The sequence below is a fragment of the Sapajus apella genome, unplaced genomic scaffold (genome assembly GCF_009761245.1).
Source record: "Sapajus apella isolate SASKATOON/1434 unplaced genomic scaffold, GSC_monkey_1.0 scaffold58, whole genome shotgun sequence".
Classification (NCBI taxonomy): Eukaryota; Metazoa; Chordata; class Mammalia; order Primates; family Cebidae; genus Sapajus; species Sapajus apella.
Genome location: NW_022436998.1, coordinates 66,605 through 93,314, shown reverse-complemented (window position 1 = coordinate 93,314; position 26,710 = coordinate 66,605). Strand labels below are relative to the sequence as shown.

At 42.7% G+C, this 26,710-nt stretch overlaps 1 protein-coding gene and 1 non-coding gene across 3 annotated transcripts in view; one reads left to right on the top strand and one right to left on the bottom strand.

Moving 5' to 3' along the window:
• Nucleotides 1-20,674, bottom strand: part of ALDH18A1 (aldehyde dehydrogenase 18 family member A1) — a 41,058-nt gene extending 20,384 nt beyond the window's left edge. The window contains exons 1-8 of one of the 2 annotated variants that reach the window (XM_032245484.1): nucleotides 20,398-20,674; nucleotides 17,432-17,547; nucleotides 12,427-12,641; nucleotides 8,131-8,280; nucleotides 7,937-8,041; nucleotides 4,347-4,505; nucleotides 3,834-3,924; nucleotides 123-247 (exon numbers count right to left, since the gene is read on the bottom strand). In XM_032245484.1, the coding sequence (XP_032101375.1) occupies nucleotides 123-247; nucleotides 3,834-3,924; nucleotides 4,347-4,505; nucleotides 7,937-8,041; nucleotides 8,131-8,280; nucleotides 12,427-12,641; nucleotides 17,432-17,519 (933 nt within the window). In that variant the 5' untranslated portion in view covers nucleotides 17,520-17,547; nucleotides 20,398-20,674. The remainder of the gene's footprint in view (nucleotides 1-122; nucleotides 248-3,833; nucleotides 3,925-4,346; nucleotides 4,506-7,936; nucleotides 8,042-8,130; nucleotides 8,281-12,426; nucleotides 12,642-17,431; nucleotides 17,548-20,397) is intronic. The other variant, XM_032245485.1, reaches the window with a different exon arrangement.
• Nucleotides 20,675-21,959: 1,285 nt separating this feature from the next.
• On the top strand, nucleotides 21,960-22,063 carry LOC116528465. Its single transcript, XR_004259041.1, has one exon. It is a non-coding gene; the product is annotated as a U6 spliceosomal RNA (small nuclear RNA).
• Nucleotides 22,064-26,710: the final 4,647 nt, after the last annotated feature.

The window sequence follows — 26,710 nt, the reverse complement described above, 5'->3', positions numbered from 1 at the left end:
ATTAAGTGTGTATGTGCCTACTATCTGAACCATTAACCCCCATATAATTACAAAAGTAAAAAGGATAAAATATAGTTTGGGCTTTAAAATTGTTACAGGCAGTTAAGGCATCAGATTCTTACCTTGGCTTCCATGCCACCCATTCCCACTCTAGACTTGGTTCCAAATGTCACAGACTGCTGATCTCCGGGATAAAATATGTCAATAAGCTTTGCATCATCTGACCCTGGGGGGCTATCAAAAAGGCCTAAAAAATAGACAAGGGTCAGTAATACTGCTTTGATGGAAGTGTCTCCAAGACAGGTCTCCCCAGGGCACCTGCCAATCACTCTGTACTTTACTCATCCAAATGAATTCCACTGCACTACCACCTGCTCTGACCAGAAAAAGAGAACAAAGGATTTGACAGTGACAAACAGCTCCAGAGGACTCACCTTACATAGTTCTATAACCTGGCTTAATAAACAAATGTTTACCAACATCAGACGATGGCCATATCCTCGGCACAACATTTATTGGCCCTGCACGTATCCCTGGCAAGGTGTCCTTAGTTATGCCATTACTACTTATGATGCTGTGGCTTAAGGATGGAACTGAAAAAGAAGAGTGGCTACTGCAGAAATGGCACAGCAGCCATATACTGTTTAATGTGACTGTTTCCAAGCAGTAAGAAATGCAACAGAGATACTCATTAACTCGCACAGTACCCTTTGAAACAGTCACTAATTTACACTCCCAATTTTATGAGTGAGTCACTGTAGAGGTTAGGCTGAGTCAGAAGGAGAGCGCATGACTCTTGGCATTCAGTCTGGACTTATTACCATAAAGCATATGTCCATTTTATAACTGAGTGGAGTGACATAAAATAGTTACATGAAATGTTACATGCATACAATCGAAGATGAAAAATCCTCACAATTTCACTTTGAAAAAGAGTGAGTAGCAGCTTGGACAAGAAAAAGTGGGGGTAAGAGGGGTCTGAGAAAATGGAGTTAAATCAAGACCTAAGTGGACACAGATCACAGATAGGGAGGCTGAGGACTGGCTGAAGGACATTTTGGGCAGTGATTTTTCCAGTTTCAAGTTACTGCTTTTCCTGCACTGTAGTACACCTCTCCCCTCTATTATTCCAAACCTTTAAGACAATCTTGCTATATACTACCTCTCTGGGGGAGTAAGTGAATCAGGGAAGTGAGGATATCCATGTCCAACGTAGAGCAAAGCAGTGCCAACCATAGCCATGCAATTTATTACAGGAGAAGGAAAAATAATTTTTCATAATCTGTCAGTCTCAACCTACTACTCCACAGCTCTCCAAGATTTAGGATTAGGATCTTCCCAGAAGATACAGTGCTATGAGATGACAGATTTAGATTTAGAAGCTGTTTCCATTTTATATAATAGTATAGGGGCCAGGTGCGGTGGCTCACACCTGCAATCCAAGCACTTTGGGGGTCCGAGGTGGGCGGATCATGAGGTCAAGAGATAGAGACCATCCTGACCAACATGGTGAAACCACTTCTCTACTAAAAATTACAAAAATTAGCTGGGCGTGGTGGTGCGCGCCTGTACTCTGAGCTGCTTGGGAGGCTGAGGTGGAAGAATCACTTGAACCAGGATGCGGAGGTTAGAATGAGCTGAGATTGTGCTACTGCACTCCAGCCTGGTGTCACAGTGAGACTCTGTCTCAAAAAAAAAAAAAAAAAGTATAGGAAAGATTAGACAATTCTAGTTAAACATTCTCCAAAGACAGTGAGGGGTTCCTAGCATTCTGATAATGTGCCTACTCCTCTTTTCCCCTTACCCAACCAAGAGCATAGTTAAAATTCAGATACTATTCTAAAAAGTCAACACTCAGCGGAAAACAAATTAGGATAATTACAATAAGAATGCCAGTCTGCCAATGACCTAATTTTGGTGTTTGAAGCTGCATCAAAACTGTTTGCTGGAGTCTCGTTCAAATTGGATTCTATAAACGAATCTCGAAGACTTAACTTTTTTTTTTTTTTTACCTTGTTACCTTCCTTCTGTATAAGAGAGAAGGAAGAGTGTAGCTTTTTTAATTGTACAGACTCAGATTTGAAACTAGCCTCTGTCAAGCACTTGCTATGTGACTTTAGATATACCATTTAATAGATCTGAATTTAATTTTAAATTAAAATTTTTAAAAAATTATTTATTCTCCTCTTCCTGCCTCCCACCCCCACCCCCAACAGACAGGGTCTCTGTTGCTGTCACTCAGGCTGCAATGCAGTGCAGTGCATGATCACAGCTCACTGTAGCCTCAACTTCCTGGGCTCAAGTGATCTTACTGCCTCAGCACCCCCAAGTAGCTGGGATTACAGGTATGTGCCACTGTGCCCCGCTTCAACTTAATTTTTAATTTTTTCTTCTGTAAAATTAGGTTAACCTACCTATCTACTTTGTAGGGTTCCTATAAAGATTGAAAGTTACATTTATCAAGCACCTAGCACACTATGTGCTCATAGTAGAAATTCAATAAAAACCTGCTGATTGGCCGGGCACCATGGCTCACACCTGTAATCCCGAGGTAGGGATTTGGGAGGCCGAGGCATGCAGATCACAAGGTCAGGAGTTTGAGACTAGCCTGGCCAACATGGTGAAACCCTGTCTCTACTAAAAATACAAAAATTACATCGTTGAATAATAGCAACGATGTAAACACATTAGAACCCTCATACAATGCTGGTAAGAATATGAAATGGTACAGCTGCTTTGAAAAACAGTCTAGTAGTTCCTCAAAAGTCTTTTAAACAGTTATCATATGACCCTGCAATTCCACTCTTAGGTGAAATAAAAACATGTTCACACAAAAACGTGTTATAAATGTTCATATCTAATGTCTATCAATTGATGAACTGATAAATAAAACACAGTATATCCACAGAGTAGAATATTATTCAGCAATAAAAAGAAATGAAGTATTGATACATGCTGTAAAGTGGATAAGCTCTGAAAATATGCTAAGTGAAAAAAGCCAGTCACAAAGGGTCACCATATTATATGATACCAGTTAAATAAAATGTCCAGAACAGGTTAATCCATAGAAACAGAAAGTACACTGGAGGCTGCCTAGGGATGGGGAGTTTGGGTAGAAGAGGGGAGCGATTGCTAAAGGTTATGGAGTCTCTTATTGGGGTGATGAAAGAAAAAGTGTTCCACAAATGACTGTTGTTATAGTTGCACAATTATATGAATATACTAAAAGTCACCCAGTTGTAAACTTTATTTATTTTTGAGTCGGGGTCTTGCTCTGTCACCCAGGCTGGAGTGCAGTGGTGTGATAACAGCTCACTGCAAACTGAACTCCAAGGCCCAAGTGATCCTTATGCCTCAGTCCCAAGTAGCTGGAACCACAGGCACATACCATGACGTCCAGCTAACTTTTCTATTTTTTGTAGAGACAGGGACTCACTATATTACCCAGGTTGATCTCCAGCTCCTGGGCTCAATTAATCCTCCTGCTTTGGCCTCCTAAAGTGTTGGGATCACAGGTGTGAGCCACCATGCCAGGAGAGAATTGTAAATTTCAAATAAGTGAATTGTATGGTATATAAATTATATCTCCATAAAGCTGTTATTTAAGAAAAACAACTGAAAGCACCTAGAAATAACATTTCAGTATTCAAACTACATCTCTTAGACTCGCCCACCCTCTTCTGAGTCATAAAAGCCCTTTGTCAGACCATATGGCTAATGATCTATAGTAAAAAAAGATCACAGGGACTGAAAGAAAGAGGGAAACTCATGTACTCACACATGTAGCATTTAAAACAAAGGGCAGATAAAAAGAAAAAAGCATCACTTTGTACCTTCTACATCTGAAAGAACAATCAAGAGGTCAGTTTTCATTTCCACAGCCAGACGGGCAGCCAGGCTATCATTATCTTTAACACTAATAACCTAGAATGCAGATTAAAAAGTCATAAGTGAGTGAGCTAAACAGTCCAACAAGAAATTAATGGAAGCACCCAGCTAAGCTCAGGTAAAACCAATGAACCCAAATATGTAGAGGACAGCTCTTGCAGGCCCCTTCTGTCTGCAAAACACACTGTCTACTGGCAACCCCTTTTCCAAACATGCAGTCTTTCAGCCACTGAAATATACAAAGCCATGCTCATCGTACCATCTTAAGTGACTATAGCACTTCACCCTGTTGAATGCAACCCCAAGTTCAGAGGAAGTTATGCAGTCACTGTCCCATGACAACAGTTTCTCTCATAACTTTTCCATCTTGTTCATGCCAAACTTCTGGTGTTAGTGCATGCATCACAGCGTGGTGTTAGTGTCTCCAGCATGCTTAACCCTTAAAATACTTTACCCACATTTACCCCCTGCAGGTCACTGTTGGGCTCAGCTGGGGGGACAACAGCATCATTTGTGTTGACAATGGGGACAATGTTCATTCTAAGGAGTTCATGAAGTGTTCCATTGAGGTTCTGGCGCTTCTGCTCATCGTGGAAATCCAAATTGGTCACCAAAATCTAAAAGGATTAAATAGATTGAAAATGCAGGAGGAAGAAAAATGATAAACTTCCCAGCATACAAAAGATGCTAAGAGTAGGGGAGTTAACTTTGGGTTTCTGGGGCCCCATACAGATTAGAATGAAATACACATATCTGGGTGTTTATCCAATTCTTTTTTTTTTTTTTTTTGAGATAGGGTCTCACTCTGTTGCCTGGAGTGCAGTGGCATAATCTCTGCTCACTGCAATCTCCACCTCTTGGGTTCAAGCAATTCTCATGCTTCAGCCTTCCAAGCAGCTAGGATTATGGGCACATGCAGCTAATTTTTGTATTTTTAGTAGAGACAGTGTTTCGCCATGTTGGCCAGGCTGGTCTTGAACTCCTGGCCTCAAGTGGTGGGATTACAGGTGTGATCCACTGCGCCTGGCCCTAATTCTTGTACAGATAAAAAAAAAAAAGGTACAATAATCTGAAATGTTTACTTAAGAATTTATTTAAGACTTCTTGCTAAAGTATTTTAATCCTTAGAGAGCTACCAAATCTCAAAATCTCATTCATTTACAAAATTAAGAAAATTAATGTATCTATTTTAGAGGGATACTAGGGGAATCCGTGATTATCCATTAATTTCTTTTTTTTTTATAGAGAGGGTCTTGCTCTGTTGTCCAGGCTGGACTTGAACTCCTAGTCTCAAGTGATCCTCCCACCTCAGCCTCTTGAGTAACTGGGACTAAAGATGCACACTGCTGTGCACAGCAATTTCTAAAATATCTCTGTATCCTAGTATCTGATTCAGGGTCTAGCCATAGTAGGCCCTTAAATATTTGGTGAATGAGTGAATAAATTGTTTACTCTGCTTAGAAAAGTGTGTTAGACAAAATGAAACAGTGCTGTGTTGTCACTGCTGTTGCTCTGAAGCAGGCCATTACTGGAGTTAAGAAAGACTGTGTGTGAGCATGTGGGGTTAGTCTGAGAAATTTACGGAGGTTAGTCTTTAGTCACAAGCTGAAAGAGGGACAGAAGGCAACTTAGTTCAAGGGAAGAGATGAGCATAAGGTGCTCAAAGGTAGAATGAATAGGTGGGTGTGTGGGCTGGGAAACAGCTCTGCTTTCTTGCTTGAACCAAAATTTTATGCAATGTTTAGGCGAAAAAGATAAATGGGTAAATGGAGATAGCAAGAAACTAAATGGCAACAAACCTTGAAGCCCAACAAATACTTTAATCTCTCTAACGTTTAAGGAAGAAAGTTCTTGCTATGTAGGGCAGGATGTGGTAGGGAAAGTTGGAAGCAAACAGTAAAGAAAGCAGGCACTGAAACAGTCAAAGTGAGGATGGTTAAGGGTCTGGCTACGATAAGTGAGTATCCTTAATGGTATATAAGACATTGGAAACATATATATAGAAAAATAATCCACTCACTCACTTGATAAAAAATTTGTTGGGTATCTCTGAAATGCCAGGGTCTAGCCGCTGGAATAGAGAATAAGAATGTTGATAGTTTGGGGAAAAATAAAATGGGGCATATTTAAGGCTGGGCATGGTGGCTCACGCTTGTAATACCAGCACTTTGGCAGGCCCAGGAGGGCAGATCACCTGAGGTCAGGAGTTTGAGATCAGCCTGACCAACACGGAGAAACCCTGTCTCTACTAAAAATACAAAATTAGCAGGGTGTGGTGTTGCACTCCTGTAATCCCAGCTACTCAGGAGGCTGAGGCAGGAGAATCGCTTGAACTCAGGAGGCAGAGTTTGCAGTGAGCTGAGATTGCGCCATTGCATGCCAGCCTGTGCAACAAGTGCAAAACTCCATCTCAAAAAAATAAAAAAGGGCCAGGCGCGGTGGCTCAAGCCTGTAATCCCAGCACTTTGGGAGGCCGAGGCGGGTGGATCACGAGGTCAAGAGATCGAGACCATCCTGGTCAACATGGTGAAACCCCGTCTCTACTAAAAATACAAAAAATTAGCTGGGCATGGTGGCGCGTGCCTGTAATCCCAGCTACTCAGGAGGCTGAGGCAGGAGAATTGCCTGAACCCAGGAGGCGGAGGTTGCGGTGAGCTGAGATCGCGCCATTGCACTCCAGCCTGGGTGACAAGAGCGAAACTCCGTCTCAAAAAAAAAAAAAAAAAAAAAAATTAAAGACCAAAATTGTCATTGGACTGTGGAGAAGAGAAAGCAGATAATAAAAAAAGAGTGATAGGAATAGAGATTTATATTGTACTAGGAGAAATAAACAAAAGCTAAGACTACAGAACGTGGGATCCCCAGCCACAGGCAATGGGACAAGTTCATGCCTTTCTGTTTCAGCTCACTGACTTGAAGACACTCTGGTATAAAACCAGAATATTACTATGGGTACAAACAGGTAAATGATGGAGAAACAAAAAAAGTAACAGGAAATGAAGAAGCAAAACCTGATATATATGTATTTACACAAGTGATATTGTGTGTGTGTGTGTGTGTGTGTGTGTATATATATATATATATATATAAAACAATATCACCTTATATGTTATTTTATATTATGGATATTATTTTACATGCACACCACATGCACAAACGTTATTTTACATAGGTGATATTGTTACATGTGGTGTACATGTAAAATAATATCCATAATATAAAATAACAGATATTTCATATCTTTGCAGATAAAGGAGTTTCAAAATAAAATAATTCGGGAGTTAGATTTTTTTCAGTTGTTTCCTGAGGTGACTGTTATTTAGATGTCTCTATTTAGTGTGTAGTTGTGCAGTTGATTAAGAATACAATTCAAAAAATTCAGGAGACTTAGGTAAAAATAAAACAATGTAGAAAGAAGGTTCTAGAACATTTTGGGGCAGGCACCACAAATTCATAGGTCCCATGAGGACTGAAATCATGTCTGACTTTTTCACCACAGTATCCCCAATGCCCAAGACTGCTAGGTTCTCCATAGGTGCTCAATAAATATTTGCTGAATTGGTAAAAAAAAACCAACCAACCACCAGCATTCCTCTTTCCCTTCAAAGCTTAATAAATATCTGCTATGAAAGGCAACCAACAAGTTGCAAAGAGAAGCAGACCACCTGAAGTCAAAGCCAGTAAAATAAAGACATTTAACTTCTCTGTCTTCAGAAGTGTTAGCACTTGTAATCCTAAGAGTTATTAGTGTAACAAGAGCTAATATTTACCGAGAATGCGTTATGTACCAAACACTATACTAAATGCTTTTCATATATTTTCTCACTGAGCCATTCCAAAAACTCTCTGAAATAGGCACTGATATTATCCCCATTTTCAGATGAGGAAACTGAAGCACAAAAAGGTTAGATAAGAAACTTTCTTCAGATCTCTCAAATAGCAAATGATGAAGCTGATGCCATATTCCATGAGTCTGGCTCCAGAGCCCTTTGTTCCACAAGAACCACCCTCACAGGTCTCACACCCTTTGCAAAGGCCAGCCTCTCACCTGGGCAGCACAGATGCTGTACTGGGTAAACATAGCCTCATACAAGGCCATCAGCCCACTCTGTCCGGCAGCTGCACAGGCTCGTGCCTCTAAGACTGGAATCGCCTGTAATATACCAATCAGACAAGGTGTGGTCGGGAATGAGGGAAGAAGACCTGAGGATCCATTTCAACGAGTGGGGAAGCAGCACTCACCATCTCTTTCAGCTGGTTCTGCCCTGAGTGTAGGGCCTGCCGCACACTCTGAGACAGAAGGATCTCATGGCGCAAGCGTTGTTTGCCAAAGGCTACGGCTCCACTGGTCACCAGCATCATCTCTCTGCCCTGATTCTGCAGCACTGATACCTGGCATTGAGAAAGGAAAGGGAATCACAAGTCAACATATTGTCTCTTTCATCTCCTCACAAGGGATAGAGGTAGGGTAGACTATTGAGTAGATCCCAAATGCTGGTTTATGAACCAGCATGTGGCTGGCTCTGGAAGAATCAAGCAGATTGGTAAAAGCACAAATTCCTACATCATGTCTCAAATTTCTGTATAGCAGGTGGCAGATAAAAATCAGACATTTTAATTTATTTTTTGTTAAAACAATTGTCCAGGCATGGTGGCTCATGCCTGTAATCCCAGCACTTTGGAAGGTCAAGGCAGACAGAATGCCTGAGCCCAGGAGGTTCAAGACCATCCTGGGTAACATGGCAAGACCCAGTCTCTACAAAGAATACAAAATTTAGCCAGGCATGGTGGTGCATGCCAGGTACTTGGGAGGCTGAGGTAGGAGGATTACCTGAGCTGAGGGAAATTGAGGCTGCAGTGAGCCGTGATGGCACCACCAAACTTCAACCTGGACAACAGAATGAGAGAGACATTGTCTCAAAGAAAAAAAAAACCCTATTAAAAAGTTTTCTTAAGACAGAGTCTTGCTCTGTCGCCCAGGCTGGAGTGCAGTAGCATAAATGTGGCTCACTGCAGCCTTGGCTGCCTAGGCTGAAGTGATCCTCCAGCCTCAGCCTCACAAGTAGCTGGAACCATTGTTTTAATACAAATCCCAGGCAACAGACGTTATTTCATCAGTAAACAGTTCGGCAGTAACTGCTAAAAGATAATTATATATATATGTAATATATAATATATATAATTATATCTTAAACATTTTTAAAACATATAATTATTATAAAATTATAATTGTATAATATATATATTTCTCTCTCCACAAAACCATTATCATCTGAAACATTTCAATGATTTCCTTCATATCAAATAGCCAGTGTTCATATTTTGCCAATTTTTTTTAGCTTGCTCAAATTGAGATGCAAGCCAAACCCTGCCTTACAAATTAATTGAAGTGTCTCTTGAGTCTCTTTAATTCATGGGTTCCCCTCTCCATCAGTTTTCCCCCTTGTAATTTTTTGTTAAACTCAGTTGTTTATTCTTTAGGATTTCCCAGCCTACATTTTCCCAATTGTGTCCCTATGGTATTAACACTGTGCTTTGTATTTCCTATAAACTGCTGTTTGGTATGAAGGCTTGTTGTTTTTTTTTCCCCCCAACAATTCTTAGTAGGTTGTGGTGTACATGTCCATCAAGGGGATACATAATGCCTGGTTATCTTTCTTTTTGTGATATTAGCATCTGTTTGATGATCATTGCCAAGATCAATTATTCCATTAGGAGTGGCAAAATGCTGATATTCTAACTCAATGATTCCTTCTTCATTTATAATCTGGAAGAATTCCAAAAGGGAATTCTACTTTACCAACCATTTGGTTACCCTGAGGTACAGTTTGTCTATGAAAAGCAGGACAAATGTGTGTTTCTTCCCCTTTACTCATCCATTTTCAAAATAATGAGTAGCTTCTCCAAAAATGGCCAATGAGGTTTTTTGAAGTGTAATTATGAATTCAGGGATTTAAACATATTTTTTTGCATTGTGTAGTGATTCTCTTTCTTTTTTTTTTCTTTTGAGACTGAAACTCACTCTCACCCAGGCTGGAGTGCAGTGGTGTAATCTCATCTCACTGCAACCTCTACCTCCTACGTTCATGCGATTCTCCTGCCTCAGCCTCCTGGGAAGCTGGGATTACAGGCAGATGCCACCATGCCTGACTAATTTTTGTACTTTTAGTTGAGATGGGGTTTCACTATGTTGGTCGGGCTAGTCTCGAACTCCTGACCTCAGGCAGTCCGCCCACCTTGGCCTCCCAAAGTGTTGGGATTACAGGTATGAGCCACTGCGCCCAGCTGTGATTCCCTTTCTTGATGTCCATATCATTCCATCTATGGCCAGTGGAAGCCTGTAAGAAGACTCAGTAAGTTGGCTCCTGAGTCCATCTGACATGATATTAGGCAGGCCCTGATGGAGACAGATCTTCCATTAGGTCCACACACAGCCCTAGAAAGAAAGCTGGTAACCTATGCGAACCTTTACCAGGTTTTTCCTATTGTTTTCATCAAGCTTCTCCTTCGTTCCAAATCTTCAGTCTGCTTTTGAAACTGAACCCCAACTCACCTAGTTGGCTTCAGATCCCTGCCTAATGGAATGATCCATTATCTTTATCTTTATCTTTCATTCTTCCTGATACGACCACCATCTCTGCTTTCCAGCTTGTTTCCTCCCTGGTCCACAGCATGCCATACTCATTCCTGTCTGTCCTCCATCTGGAATCCACTCCTAGAGCCAGTCCCTTCCCCAGAACCACTGGACGGCACAACTGCAGGGTCACCAGTCACACTGTATACTTAGCAGCATGGAACTTTCCCCATTTATGCAAATCCCATCAGCTATCAAGGCCCAGGCCGAGTTCCAGCTCTCCTGGGAAGCCCCAAGAACAACCATACTCTCATCTGAGTTTCCCATCTCTGGACCCATCAGTCACTGTCATTTGGGCCCACTCATTTGGATATTTACTGCCCTGAACAGTCACCTATATGTTTGGGAAGTCCCAGTTCTGGCTCCCAAAGGGTAGAGACTCTGTTAAGTCTTTAAGGTAGAGAGGCTCTGTTATGCCCCTCACAGTGTAGTCTCTTGATAAATATTTTTAAAGTTTATCTGATGAACTCAGTCTAGGAGGTGCATTTGATAATTGTTGTTTTGGGTTTTCTGTTTGTTTGTTTTTGTTTGTCAGGGTTTCACTCTGTTGCACAGGCTGGAGTGTAATGACTTTATCATAGTTCTTTTTTTTTTTTTCCTCTCTCTCTATGTTGGCCAGGCTGGAATGCAGTGGCTATTCACAGGCACTGATTCCCACTACTGATCAGCATGGGAGTTTTGACCTGCTCCATTTCTGACCTGGGCTGGTTAACCCCAACACTTTATCATAGTTCACTGCAACCTTGGGCTCCTGGGCTCAAGCAATGCTCCTGCCTCAGCCTCCCAAGAAGTTAGAACTTTTTGAGACAGGGTCTTGCTCTGTCACCAAGGCTGGAGGGCAATGGCATGATCATAGCTCATTGGAGCCTCAACCTCCCAGGCTCAAGCAATCCTCCTATCTCAGCCTCCTGAGTAGCTAGGGCCACAGGAACGTGCCACCATGCCTGGCTAATTTTTAAAAAAAATTTTTGTAGAGTCAGCGTTTCACTATATGGCTTAGGCTAGTCTCAAACTCCTGGGTTCGAGCAACCCTCCCGCCTCAGCCTTCCAAAGTACTGGATTACAGGAATGAGCATGGCAGAGGGCTAATAAAACTTCATTTACAAAAACAGGCAGCATGCCAGATTTGGCCAAAAGTCAAAAGCAGACATCCGGGCATTCCACAGATAAAGCAAGAGCTCTTCCACGGCAGCTGAAATTTTACACTACCCTCCATAATTAAATTTTCAGTTTTTAAAAAACAACTTTCCTGCGGAGTTAATATTGGGAAACTGCTAATCTGAAACCTGATAGAATTTTTTTCTTACATTTTCTATTCTAAACAATTATCAAGGGTGAGCAACAAAGTGAGACCCTGTCTCTACAAAAATTACAAAAATTAGCTGGGCATGATGGTTTGTGCCTATAGCTGCAGCTACTCGGGAGGCTGAGGTGGGAGTATCACTTGAGCTCGGTAGGTTGAGGTTGCAGTGAGCTGTGATCATGCCATAACAGTCCAGCTGGGGTGACAGTGTGAGATCCTCTCAAAACAAACAAACAAACACAGCTGCCTCATCCCAGAGATACTTATTAAATGGATAGGTGTGAAGCCTAGGCATCTCCAGGCCTGAGATGATTCTACTGCATAACCAGAACTAAGAATCTCTGACAGAAACAGCTCTTAATCACTAAGAAGTCTGAGGCATGAACTGCAAGAAATCTCCCCTACTCCTTAATATTCCCTTTTCTTGCCCTAAGATGCTATCTCTTACTGACATCTACATTGGGAAATAATCTTCACACTGGGTTAAATCTATTGCACTGAAATCACAATTATTTTTATAAGTTGATGAGCAACTTAAACCCAATTTGAACTAGCAACTTAAAACCCCAATTTAGTACAGCATTTCTATCTTGGCAATCACCTGCTCAACGATAGATGCCAAGCGCCCCAGGGCCAAGCCACATTCATCCCCTCGGGTCACCACAGCACTGCCGAGCTTCACAACGATTCTCTTGGCATGCTTCAGCTCACTGCGGTGGGCAAAGGACTTGCCATGTGCACGACTGAGGGGTACGGTGATAAAGGGGATGTTGCTCCAAGAACGAACATGTCTGATGACTGAAGGCTGGATACGATCTGTAGCCACCAAGGTCAAATGCAAGAAAAAAAGAAATACTCAATTTGGTTTTTCAATAAAAATATCCATGCCCAGTATTAACCAGTTTAGATACCAAAAAAATAGCATTATCATTAACTGTGTAAAACTAGCACAGTATATCAAAAGCTCCATCTAGCATATTCTTATTTTACGCTAGCATATTCTTATTTTATGTATTCTATCTAGCATATTCTGATTTTATGTATTGTATGGAGTTTACACCCAGTATGCAGGTCATAGGCACACTCAAATGCCATTGGTGAAGAGTACAAATTAATCTTTCCTGAATTTAGGTTTGCAAATTTATAAAAAGCCTTAAAAAATGTTCTCTAAAAAAGATATTTATCAGAAAGCTGTTCATCACTGTCTCATTATCAGAAAAATCAGAAGCAGAGTAAATGTTGAATACAAGGAGATTAACATTTTTAGGATTTTTAATAATGCAGAAAAATGCTTATGTTAATTTCATATACATGTATAAACACACAGATGGATAAAATTAATGAAAAACATTTTATCTTGATAGGATTATAAGCAACTTTAAATTTTCTTCTTTGTTCTTTCTTATATTTTCCAAGTTTATGCAGTTAAGATGCACTGCTTTTATAATCACAAAAATATAGGTATTTCTAAAGAAACCATATTATTATAAAAAGAGGAAAGAGCTGGCCAGGCTTGGAGGTTCACACCTATAATCCCAGCACTTTGGGAGGCCGAGGGAGGAGGATCACCTGAGGTCAGGAGTTCGAGACCAGCCTGGCCAACATGGTGAAATCTCATCTCTACTAAAATACAAAGCTTAGATGAGTGTGGTGGCAGGTACCTGTAATCCTAGCTACTCAGGTGGCTGAGGCAGGAGAATCACTTGAACCCAGGAGATGGAAGTTGCAGTGAGCCAAGATTGTGCCATTGCACTCCAGCCTGGGTGACAGTGAGACTCCATCTCAAAAAAAAAAAAGAGGGAAGAGGCTGATTGGCAAAGACATTAAAGAACAAAGTATCCCAGCACTTTGGGAGGCTGAGGCAGGTGGATCATGAGGTCAGGAGTTTGAGATTAGCCCAGCCAATACAGTGAAACCCCGTCTCTATTAAAAATACAAAAATTGGCCGGGTGTGGTGGTGGGCACCTGTAGTCCCAGCTACTCAGGAGGCTGAGGCAGGAGAATCGCTTGAACCCAGGAGGCAGAGGATGCAGTGAGCTGAGATAGCACCATTGCACTCCAGCCTGGGCAACAGAGCAAGACTCCGAGACACACACACACACACACACACACAAAGTGGTATGAATAATAAAAAATCTTAACTAGTCTATCTACAGTTTCTCTTTCTGACATGGCAGTATGAATCCAGAAGCCTGTAAACAATGATAAAAGAAACTGTAGAGCTTTCTGAAGGAAAAGCAATGTTAGAGTCAGATCCTTTTCACCCCATTAGACATCTGCCTCTAACCAATTCTTTCCTGATTTTTTTTCTTGTAACATTGTACAAGATTACAGATAATTTGTATAGATGAACAAACAAACAAAAAAAGGTACAAGATTTCTAAGGAGCAAAAAAAATCTTGATTAAAAAGCTGAATAGATAACTGCATAAAGCCAAAAGTAAAAAAGTAAAAGCTGAATGTCAGGCACAGAACCCCTTCAATACTTCTCATGGGCCCAACACCTCCTGCTTAGCTACTTACTAATTACCCATTTGCCCTTCCTCATGCAATTATCAGATACCCAAGTATTAGCCAGGCATACTGCCACCAGTCGAAAGACTACATTTCCCAGCCTTTCTTGCTCAGATATATAGGACCATGTGACCAAGTCTGGCTAATGAGACATGTAAAAATGTTATGTGGGGTTTCTAGTAACTTAAAAGAGATGTGCTTTCTTCCCTTCATCCCCACTGCTGCTTGGAATATGGGTATGAAGGCTGGAGCTCAATCATTCATTGTGAGCTACAAGGAACTGTGAAGAAACAGGAACGAACGAGCAGGGATCCCTGATGATTTCACAGTGCTATTCTAGCAGCCCTGGACTGCCTACCTTCTTGCAGGACTGCTAGGCTTCCTTCAGGAGAAAAGACAAATACATTTCTATTCTGTTTGAGCCATTAGTATTTTGGGTTTCCTGCTACATGCACATAATTGTAACTCACACAGGAGAATGAGTGCACAGGCAGAGTGGCTGGGTGAGGGCTATGTGGGAGAGAAGATGCTGTCAAATCAGTGGGAGTGGAGAAGGGTGGGAGGGGTGCTTACAGCAAACAGACCTTCCTCCTTGACAGCAAGAAGCAAGACAAGGTGGGTAACACTGGTTCTCAGCAGGACTAAACTCTAAGCAATTCCCTGCAAAGACTCTTCTATATCTCATTATAAACAACTCACAAATATTTAAATGAATTACTAAAATAATTATTCCAAGCCACCCTTTGAACCACTGTTCTATAACTTTATTAGAGAGTTAACTACCTTCACTTGAACCAACCATTATCACTTCCCTTTATAGTGTCTGTCTATAAATTACAATTTTTTCAAAATTTCTTTTGACCTTCTGCTTCTATCTCCTGGCCACTAACTCACTCCCTAACCACAATCTATGATGGGTAAAGCAGGCAGGAGCTTATTCTCATAAATGGGAAGGTACCTGTGGGTTCTCCTGCCTTCCTGCCTCCTTCACACACAAATCTTAGAAAGAACATTTCTTTTTTTTTTTTTTAATTTATTTTATTGCATTTTAGGTTTGGAGGTACATGTGAAGAACATGCAAGATTGTTGCATAGGTACACATGTGGCAGTGTGATTTGCTGCCTTCCACCCCATCACCTATATCTGGCATTTCTCCCCATGCTATCTGTCCCCAATTCCCCACCCCTCACTGTCCCTCCCCTATTTCCCCCCAACAGTCCCAAGTGTGTAGTGCTCCCCTCCCTGTGTCCATGTGTTCTCATTGTTCAACACCCGCCTATGAGTGAGAACATGCGGTGTTTGATCTTCTGCTCTTATGTCAGTTTGCTGAGAATGATGCTTTCCAGGTTCATCCATGTCCCTACAAAGGACACAAACTCATCGTTTTTGATGGTTGCATAATATTCCATGGTGTATATGTGCCACATTTTCCCTGTCCAGTCTATCATCGATGGGCATTTGGGTTGGTTCCAGGTCTTTGCTATTGTAAACAGTGCTGCAAGAAAGAACATTTCTAACGAAGTAGTAAGGAGTCATTTCTTCCTTCCCTTAAATAACCATTTCTCAAGTGACTATGTTTCAGGTTTGTGGAGATATAACAAAGTTAATATGATCTTTTTTCACAATAGGCTTGCCATCTAGATCCTGGCACAGATGTAAGCCATCATCTGGGATGGAACTGGGGTTCTGGCAGTATTGCTGGATCCACAGGTGCATGGTCTCTTCCTGCTGCGGGAGTCCCTGGGGCTAAAGGACTGGTTTGTTGTTGAGGCTAAGTTTTGTGAAGTGCTACTTTCCTTCATTAGGCTAATTATTAATAATATAGGTACACTAATCTGTTTCCAGGAATATTATCCTAAGCAATACGTATACCTAAGTCTTAAGATTAAAAGTTGTACACATAATGGTTTGGTCTCACTGATCTGATAGAGAGAAGGGTGGTGGAGAGATAGGCTTACTCCCCTAGGGTTTCAACCAGGAATCATCAGTGGTTGTTTGCAGAGCTCAGAGCTATGTCAAGTATTGTGCATTACCCTTTGGGCAACTGTCAGGTCTAGGCTTTCTGGCTTTCTTCCCTCTGCTGGAGGCCCTATCGTGACCTCGAAGTGTGGTTGAGATACTGGGTGAAATTGGGAAAAGGGCATAAGGGACCTCTTTGTACCATTTCTTAAAACTACAAATAATTTATAATTAGCTCAACATGTAAAACTTAATTACAAAAAAAAAGTAATGAAAAAAAAGCACAGGGCCAGGTGCAGTGGCTTACCTGTAATCCCAGTACTTTGGGAGGCCAAGGTGGGCAGATCACCTGAGGTCAGGAGTTCGAGACTAGTCTGGCCAACATGGTGAAACCCTGTCTCTACTAAAAATACAAAAATTAGCTGGGTGTGGTGGTGCACACCTGTAATCTCAGAGCTGCTAGAGAGGCTGAGGCAGGAGAATCACTTGAACCTGGGAGGTGGAGGCTGCAGTGAGCTGAGATTGGGCCACTGTACTCCAGCCTGGGCAACAGAGTGAAACTCCTCAAAAAAAAAAAAAAAAAAAAAAAAAAGGTAGCATGTAAAAATTTGGGGGCAATAAATACAGGGAACACTTTATTGACACAAACACTTAGAACATTTCACTAGGAGGCTGACTCTTGCCTCCTTGGTATTTGGCAGAATTTTGTCTAATTCTGCCAAATTACATCTTCTCTTTCTCTCTTTTAAACCCTTTTTCTTGGTTGCGCATGATGGCTCATGCCTGTAATCCCAGCACTTTGAGAAGCCAAGGTGAGCAGATTGTTTGATCTCAGTAGTTCAAGACCAGCCTGGGCAACATGGCAAAATCCTGTCTCTACAAAAAATAAAAAAAAGTCAGCATGGTGGTGTGTGCCTGTAGTCCCAAGTACTTGGTGGGCTGAGGCAGGAGGATTGCTTGATTCCAGGAGGTCTGGGCTGCACTCAGCCATGTTTGTGCCACTGCACTCCAGCCTCGGTGACAAAATGAGACCCTGTCTCCAAGCAAACACCTTTTTCTCTTTTAAAACCTCATCTGAAACATACTTTGACAACCAAACTTCCCAGATACTCATAAGTTTCCTATGGTACATACGAGATCTGGAGACGGCTGTGCACTGGACCCAGGGCAGGAGATGTTGGTTGAAGGGCTGGAACCCACAGCGGTAAACTTGACTCAGCATGCTGCGATGTGGTCACTGTCCAAAGTATCTGCAGAATACAGTTTTTAAAAAGCGAATAATGAAAAATACTGGACAATTCATTTTATTTCCCTCTACCTCCCCTTACTGTTGGAGTAAAAATCTGACTCTCCTGCTCCAAACTCCTCTGTATTAGAGAAACTTCAACCTCCTCTATATTATAGAAAAGAGAGAAAGAATAAGTGCCTCTCTCTAGGCCTCAACCCTAGCCCTTCCTTTTCTAGGACCATCTTAGTGTTTATGTAAGCAAATAACAATGCAGGGCTATGAACATTTTGATAGACAAAAAACATCTGCTCTTTTTGGCATCTTCCTAATTAAATAAAAAAAAATCTTTCAGGTGCAATGCTTATGTATTAATACTAAATCTTTATATAATTCCTACAACAGATCCAACATCCTAAAGCAACCATGTCCGCCTTTCTACTAACACCTCCCAACAGAACCGGGAAATACACATATTTGAAATGTCAGCTTGATCCCTGCCAGACAGCCATGAGAAGCAAGAGGAAAGGCCAAAGGCTGCTGCCATGTCTTTGTTGCCCACAGGATTATAAAGTAACTCTTGCACCCATGGAAGGCAGCAGCAATGCCCGCAACTGGCGTTAACATCTTAATCCTGTGGAGGATAAGAACATGGCTACAAATCTCAGCTGACAACATGAGGCGGCTATGGGCATTTCCCCACCTTGGGTCAAAATTTGAGACTTTAGACAAATCGTTTTTTTGTTTTTTAATGCAGCAACAAATAGTTTATTTCACAAAAAAGCAGGGACTCCTTCCCATATGTACACAGAGAACAAGCCATTCATTATTGTAGCTCTTATTATGCTATAGAGACACTGCTGTTTTCACAAGGTAAGAAAAATATTTCACTTTGTTTGTGGGCCTCCTTTTAACTTTTGCTCTATGGATTGGTGGATATATCCCAACCCTCCTAAATGTGCCTCAGAAGACCAGCATTTAGCCCTATGGTGAAGAAAAATCAGGGATGTGTGTATTGCTTTACAACTTATACAGCACGACGGCACCAAAATGGGACAGAGACTGGCAGGATACAGCTATTCTAAAACATATGGCATCTAGCAGGCAACAGAAAGTATTAATTGTTGATTTCAGTTTTTTCATAACACTGAAGTATGGTTTTAGCCCATGATCCATGTTTGCTGCTTATGTAAATTCCTTCAATAATGGCTGCTAAACAATTATTTACATGGGAATTCTCCAAAATACTTGTAGAACAGCCAAAGGGTAAAACAATCAAATTCTAGTTCCACCTCCCTAAGAAACCTTCCCCAGCAACTCTATAGGTCTTCATGGCTGGATATAATTTTATGGGTTAGCTTTTAAGTAGTTCATGACTACTGCGTTTCCCATCTGGATTACAAACGTCCCATTGACAATATGGCAAAAACAACAAGGCCTGTGGAGTTGGTCAGATTTGGGTTCGATCTCTGCACTTGCTATCTGTGTCTTGTGGAGAGTTACTTAATTTTTCTAAGCCTCTGTTTCCGCACTTATAAATCAGGGATACTAACACTAAGGATGTCATGAAATTACAGTGAGAATTAAATGAGATAATGCATGGGTACAACAGATGGTCAGTTAATGTCAGTTTTCCTCCTTTTGTCTTTTAGCCACTAATGATGCCTTACATTTATTTTTTCCTTAATTTCCTTGAAGACCCATCAGGGAACAAAGAATTCAATGAATATTCCTGTTAGATATAATCACACATATATTGATTGACTGTTTACCTATTACCCAAGAGTGATTGAAAGCTTTGAACATTTACCGTCACTGAGTTAGAAGTTGAAGACTGATGTAGAAACCAAGCCTCCTGGCCTCTGCCCTGTGCCACCATCTCTGACTGACCTCGGAGGTTACATCTGCTCTCTCGCTGCAATGGATAGCTCACCTTGCCAGAGTGTATTACGCCCTGGAGAAGCACATAGTTGATCTCAAGGAGTAAATGGGGTGTGTGTGTGTGTGTGTGTGTGGACTCATGTGTCTAGATTCGTGTGACTGTATCTAGACTCTGTGTGTGTTTAGACTCCATATCATCAGTTGATAAAAGTTGTCATGCTTTGACTCAAAACATTTCTCAAGTATCTCTTTACAGACTGTAAACAGAAAGCCCTTATCTAACCAATTTGAACAGAGAACTGAACTTCAGTCCCAACACAGTTCACCCACAAACACATGCTCGGTATATGGCTCACTACTCAAACACAAAGACCCGATGGGCCTCACCACGTTAGAGGGCAGGGGACAATAATGGGGGAAGGGATCTGGGTGCGCCCTGCTGTAACAGAAAGGCCCCAGCGTACACAGTATGCCATACTGCAAAGGGACTCCGGCTTTGAGGATGGGATCACGAACACCCGGAGGGCCGCGGGGAACTAGAGACCCAGACCCCCGTCGGCGTGTGGCCAGCTACAACCGGCGGCATCCCGGCGCAGTCACCACCGCCAGCACCAGTGCAGGCTCCGGACTCTTGGACCAAGAAGGGGCCTGAATTCTCCACTTGGCCCAGTTCCTCACCTGGTGTAGCCAGGGGCGGCAAGGGAAGCCGGAGGCCCGTAGCCATCCGTAGATCCCGGGGCCGCCGCGCACCGGCATATGGGAGCGCGCCCTGGGCGGCCCTGTGCAGCCGCCATCCCTCCGCCGAGACCCACATCCTCCCGCCGGCCAGATCCCCAGGCTCTGGCGCCGGCTCTAGCAGCTGCTCCGGCCGCGCCCCCCCAGCCTCCTCGGTGACCCGCGACCCGGCGCTCATGCCCCTCGCGCTTGAACCTGGGCGCGCATCAGCCTTCGCAGAAACGCGGGCGCCTAGCCATGCCCGCCGCTCGCCGCCTACCTGCCTCACCGCCGCCCGGGCCAGCCGCGGGTCCGCACTCCACGCCGGGCCGATTCCGGCGCCAGCTCACTCTCTTTTTCCTTCCGTACACGTCCAGCACGATGACGTTACGTCAGTGGCGTAAGAGTAAACCTGAACAGCTAGGCCTACGCTGTTGACGTAGGGCGAGGGCCTGGCCCGGAGCTGCCGCGCGGCAATGGCGTAGGCCCCATCCGAGAATCAGACCCGCGCTCCACGTGTCGGGCCCGCCCACCAGGCCTCGGCAGGCGTGGCTCAAGTTCAAGGCGAACGTCCACGTCCCGGGAGGGGACGGGGCCGAAGACAACTTCCAAACGCCGCCCCAGCTGGCCTTCCAGGGAGGTAGAAGGCACCCTCAGTTGTTGGTAGATTTCATAAGATGTGTTTGTCAGTGTTAACCATTTATGTCCGGGCACACCTCAGAAATAGGTTGGATCAACTTACATACATTACAGTTACTCCAGGCACATCCTGGAAATAGATTGGATCCATTTACACACATTTGCACACTTTGGCTCCTTAAATGGAAGCATTTTGGCACTGTAATCAAATTACTTGTCCCCTAGTCATCTGGAGTTTTCCCCAGTGGTCCCATCTCAAATCATCAAAGGCAGTTGTAAGGATATTGCTTTTTGAAATAGGATATTCAATCTCTGACAACTAGAACTATTCCAAAGGTGAATGCAGACTCACCTTTAAAGAGAGACCACAAACACCTGGCACAGTGGTGTGCACCTTTAGTCCCAGCTTCTTGCAGGTAGAGGCAGGAAAACACCTGAGCCCAGGAGTTCAAATCCAGCCTGGACAACACAGCAAGACTCCATCTCTTAAAAAGAAAAAAGGTGAAAACACAGATTTTTCTCCCTCTTTCCTTGCTGTGTTTTGCTCAAAGGACACATACCTGCATAGGCACATAGTGCTGGGTGGTGGGAGGGCAGAATTTGATAGGAGATTGGGCACAGAATGGCATCTTGCCCATCTATTGTCCCTGATAACATTGCTAAGCCTGTTTATTCATCTTCTTGTACATTAAACACTGACTACTGCTATAGTCTGAATATGTCCCCCAAAATTCATATGTCAGAAACTTATATTTCTAATGCAAGAATATTGGGAGGTGGGGCCTAATGGGAGGCATTTGGGTCAAGAGTGCTCCACCTTCATGAATAGAGTGACCCTCATGAATAGATTAATGCTGCTATCAAAAGGTTTGTGGGGTGGGTGCCCTCTTCTGCTCTTCTGCCCTTCTACCATGTGAGAATACAGCAAGAAGGCCCTCACAAGATGCTGGCACCTTGATCTTGTATCCTAGAACTGTGATAGATAAATTTCTATCATTTAAAAATTATCTAGTCTGTTATTGTGTTTTAGCAGCACAAAATAGACTGAGACACCTAGTTAATGTGCCAAGCATTCCCTGGGTGTGGAAGAAGACATAGTTGAATTCACAGTCTTATGGAAGAGATACATGAGCAAATAATTACAATACCATGGATAATGGAGACCTCAGTCTCTCAGTAAAGAAAAGGAAAAAAAAAAATACCACGCTTGCTTTGGCAGCGCATATACTAAAATTGGAACAATACAGAGACTAGCATGGCCCCTGCACAAGGATGACATGCAAATTCGTGAAGCGTTCCATATTTTTTTGGGATAGCACCTCACACCAGTTAGAATGGCAATCATTAAAAAATCTGGAGGCCAGGCACGGTGGTTCACACCTATAATCCCAGCACTTTGGGAGGCCGAGGTGGGTGGATCACGAGGTCAAGAGATTGAGACCATCCTGGTCAACATGGTGAAACCCCGTCTCTACTAAACACACAAAAATTAGCTGGGCATGGTAACGTACACCTGTAGTCCCAGCTACTCGGGAGTCTGAAGCAGGAGAATTGCTTAAACCCAGGAAGCGGAGGTTGTGGTGAGCCAAGATCGCGCCATTGCACTCCAGCCTGGGTAACAAGAGCGAAATTCCATCTCAAGAAAAGAAAAAAATAATCTGGAGACAACAGATTCTGGAGAGGATGTGGAGAAACAGGAACACTCTTACACAGTTGGTAGGAATGTAAATTAGTTCAACCATTGTGGAAGACAGTGTGGCGATTTCTCAAGGATCTAGAAATAGAAATTCCATTTGGCCCAGCAATCTCATTACTGGGTATATACCCAAAGAACTATAAATCATTCTACTACAAAGACACATGCATACGCATGTTCATTGCAGCCTTGTGTACAATAGCAAAGACCTGGAACCAACCCAAATGCCCATCAATGATAGACTGGACAAAGAAAATGTGGTGCATATACACCGTGGAATACTATACAGCCATAAAAAACAATGAGTTTGTGTCCTTTGTAGGGACTTGGATGAACCTGGAAACCATCATTCTCAGCAAACTGACACAAGAACAGAACGCCAAACACCGTATGTTCTCACTCATAGGTGGGTGTTGAACAAGAACACATGGACTCAGGGAGAGGAACATCACACACTGGGGCATTGGGGGAGTAGGGGAGAGACAGTGGGGGGTGGGGAGGGAGGAGAGCGTGGGGAGGGATAACATGGGGAGAGATGCCAGATATAGTATGCACCTCAAGTAAAATAAATAAATTTTAAAAAAAAGAAAGAAAAAAATACCATGTGATAAATACTAGAGAATGGGATGCCCAGACATTCAGAGATGGCAGATATGGTTTGGCTTTGTGTCCCCACCCAAATCTTACCTTGAATTGTAATCCCCATTATCCCCACCTGTGGAGGGTGGGACCTGGTGGGAGATGACTGGATCATGGGGGTGGTTTCCCCTATGCTGTTCTCATGATATGAGTTCTCATGAGATCTGATGGTTTTATAATGGATTCTTCCCCCTTCACTGGTTTGCTCTCTTGTGCCTGCCACCATGTAAGACATGCCTCTTCCCCTTCCGCTGTAAGTTTCCTGAGACCTCCCCAGCCATGTGGAACTGTGAGTCAATTAAATCTCTTTTCTGTATGAATTACCCAGTCTTGGGCATGTCTTTATAACAGTGTGGAAAGGACTAATACAATGACTTTAAAAAGAGTTGATATTCAAATTGTGCATTTAAGCACTAGAAGTAAGGGGTGTACCTAAAAGAGGAGTACAGGATATGAGGAAGAGGAAATATGCAGAGGTGTGAGGCACCCTGTGAAAAGAGGCTACTTGCATGACAGGAGAGGGGTCTGGCTGGGATCCTATCTTACAAAGGGTTTGTTGTGCTATGCTAAAGATTTTGAATTTCATAATCCTCAAAAACAGAGAGCCATGACTTTTTAAGTGCTGGAATGGTCTGATCAAATTTTGTGCCAGAAGTCAGTAAAGAGGCCTAGAGCTGGAATGTTGGTTAGACCAAGTAAGAAATGGTGGCCCAAAAAAAGGCTCCAGCAGAGGAATGAGGAACGAAAAGGAGAGAGAACAGCACTTATTCAAAGTAGGAGGGTGAGAGAAGGGCAGTGCTTGGGAATCTGATGGTGCTGCAATACCAGGAATCAAGAAATCGATGAGGGAACAGTTCTTTTGGGTGAGGAATGAGAATATGGAATGTGTTAAATTTAGAGTATTTTGTATTTGCAGTAGGGTAGAAAAAACAAACTTTTCTTTGCCCATCTGTTTCCTTTTCTCTACTTTTCTTTTAAGATACAGTCTCCATTAATGGACATTTGGTGGAAAATGGCTTCACCAGCTCTAAAAAATCTTTCCAGTTAGTCACAACCAACTTGTGACTGATTTCAAGTCTTGATCTAAAGTCCAAGTTCCTGGGAGAGAAAATTGTGCTGGCCTAGACTGGTTCAGGACTCCATTCTTGGTCCAGTCACACATGTCATGGAAACGTGGAGGCTGTCCCCTCCCCTTCCTAAGCAAAGCTCTGAGCAGTTGGAATTCTCAGAGAAATGGTAGACATATTCAGGAGTTGGCAATGATGGGACACTTAAATGAAACCAGTTTCAGCCACACTATACAGCATCACATAGTTTCACAAACCAAGCTGTACATCAGAAGCATCTGGAAAACTTTGCAAAATATAGATCTTGGAGTCCCCACTTCCCAGACCTGCCTCTTCCACCAGTGATTCAGAATCTCTAGGGGTAAGGCCCAGGAATCAGTAGTTTTATAAAGCACCCTAGAAGAATACTTTGCGACTAACCTTTGGGAACCACTACTTTAAAATCCCAGGCTGGAGTGCAGTGGCATGATCATGGCTCACTGCAGCCTAAACCTCCTGGGCTCAAGTGATCCTCCTGCTTCTGCCTCACAAATAGCTGGGACTACAAATGTTCTGGTGATGGTTGTGCTACTCTGTGAATATATTTAAAACCACTGAATTGTACATTTTAAGAGGATGAATTCTATGGTATGTGAATTATATTAGACATTTAATTTCCTTAAAGGCACAGAATGGTTTCATAGCACTTGGGCATGGGGCTAAAGATCTGAATCAGGGAGTAAGAGGGACCAGATTCTGAAAGGGGCAGGTTGCCTGTCACCAGTGGATTGGATGTCTGTTACTCCATAGATAAGAATAAATTGTCACATAAGACTATATCCCTTTAAGAAGCCCAAACCTGGAGAACTTAAATAATCTGTTAGCTTTGTGGTCAGTTTTACTGCAGGTCTCCTCGGAGGCAGAATCACTGAATTAAATGTCTAGGAAATGGACTTTGGTGGGAATCTGTGCTATCAGGTTCCCAGCTACCAGCCTCCCCTTGTGCAGAATCTCCCTTGTACAGAAGCACTTCCTCTAGTTTAATAACAACTGCTACAAAACTTTGCCATTTTCTTTCAGGGAAGCTGGCTACTTTCCAAGTGCTTTGGAAAAGGGCAAAATTATCAAACCAGAGATGGTATTTACAAATGAGCATTTTCTTCTCATGAAGGATTATAACTAAGCATATGATTTATTAAAAGGCAGTTTTAATTTCAGAGCATTAATATGCTGTGAAGGAAACCAAACTATCTCTGAATTCTGTCTGGCTTTCAAGTTCCCATAAAAGGAGCTGCCATCCTGCTTATCTTGGCTGTTTGGCACATTCAATTCTACTAGTCACTTCAGCCCCCAAACCTTCCTGTCCATGAAAAACCCTGGGCCTTCATGAGGAAGAGAAAATAAGGGAATGAAATATGCAGAGGTGTTCTAGGCTCCTGCGATCACCTTCCCTCACCCGCTCTCCTAGTCCCCTGCATCCTGCCACGTTAGTTCCAAACTCACCACCTCCTGGAAACTTGCCCCTCACTAGTCTAGGCCACATTGATGTTTGCTTTTCTGAACAAATGTAGTCTGTGTCCCATGTCGATCTTCCCCCACTAAATTGTTAGGACACTGAGGAGGTGCACCTTACAATTCCACATTTCAGAGTTTCACTAAAGTTGTTCCAGTACATTCTGTTCTTTAGATTCAATTCTTTGTAAAATGGATTTAAAGTTTAAAACAAGTAGATTTGATATCTTCCACCAAAAATTTGCCTTAATTACAAGGCTAGCATAATTCTGCTCTAGGCCTAAACTTTTTAATGTTTTCTATCATAGTTCCCAACCAATTCCTATCCACCCAAGAATGATAACAGGAAATTACTTTGTTTTCTCTGCAAGCCAGAATCTCTGAATTGGCAGGGCAGGCAGAGCCCTTTGTAAGCTGCCACTGCCTTGTGCTAAAAAAAACCCAGATTTTTGGCTCTTTCCCATCTTGCAAGATGGCAGGTGAAAAAGTTGAGAAGCCAGATACTAAAAAGAAGAAACCTGAAGTCAAGAAGGCTGATGCTGGCGGCAAAGTGAAAAAGGGTAACCTCAAGGCTAAAAACCCCAAGAGGGGGAAGCCCCATTGCAACCGCAATCCCGTCCTTGTCAGAGGAACTGGCAGGTATTCCCAATCTGCCACATATTCCAGAAAGGCACGTACAAGAGGAAGTACTCAGCCGCTAAATCCAAGGTTGAAAAGAAAAAGGAGAAAAGGTTCTTGCAACTGTTACAAAACCAGTTGGTGGTGACAAGAACGGTGGTACCCAGGTTGTTAAACTTCGCAAAATGCCTAGGTGTTATCCTAATGAAGATGTGCCTCAAAAGCTGTTGAGCCATGGCAAAAAACCCTTCAGTCAGCATGTGAGAAAATTGTGAGCCAGCATTACTCCCAGGACCATTCTGATCATCCTCACTGGACGCCACAAGGGCAAGAGGATGGTTTTCCTGAAGCAGCTGGCTAGTAGTGGCTTGTTACTTGCGACTGGACTTCTCATCCTCAATTGAGTTCCTCTATGAAGGACGCACCAGAAATTTGTCATTGCC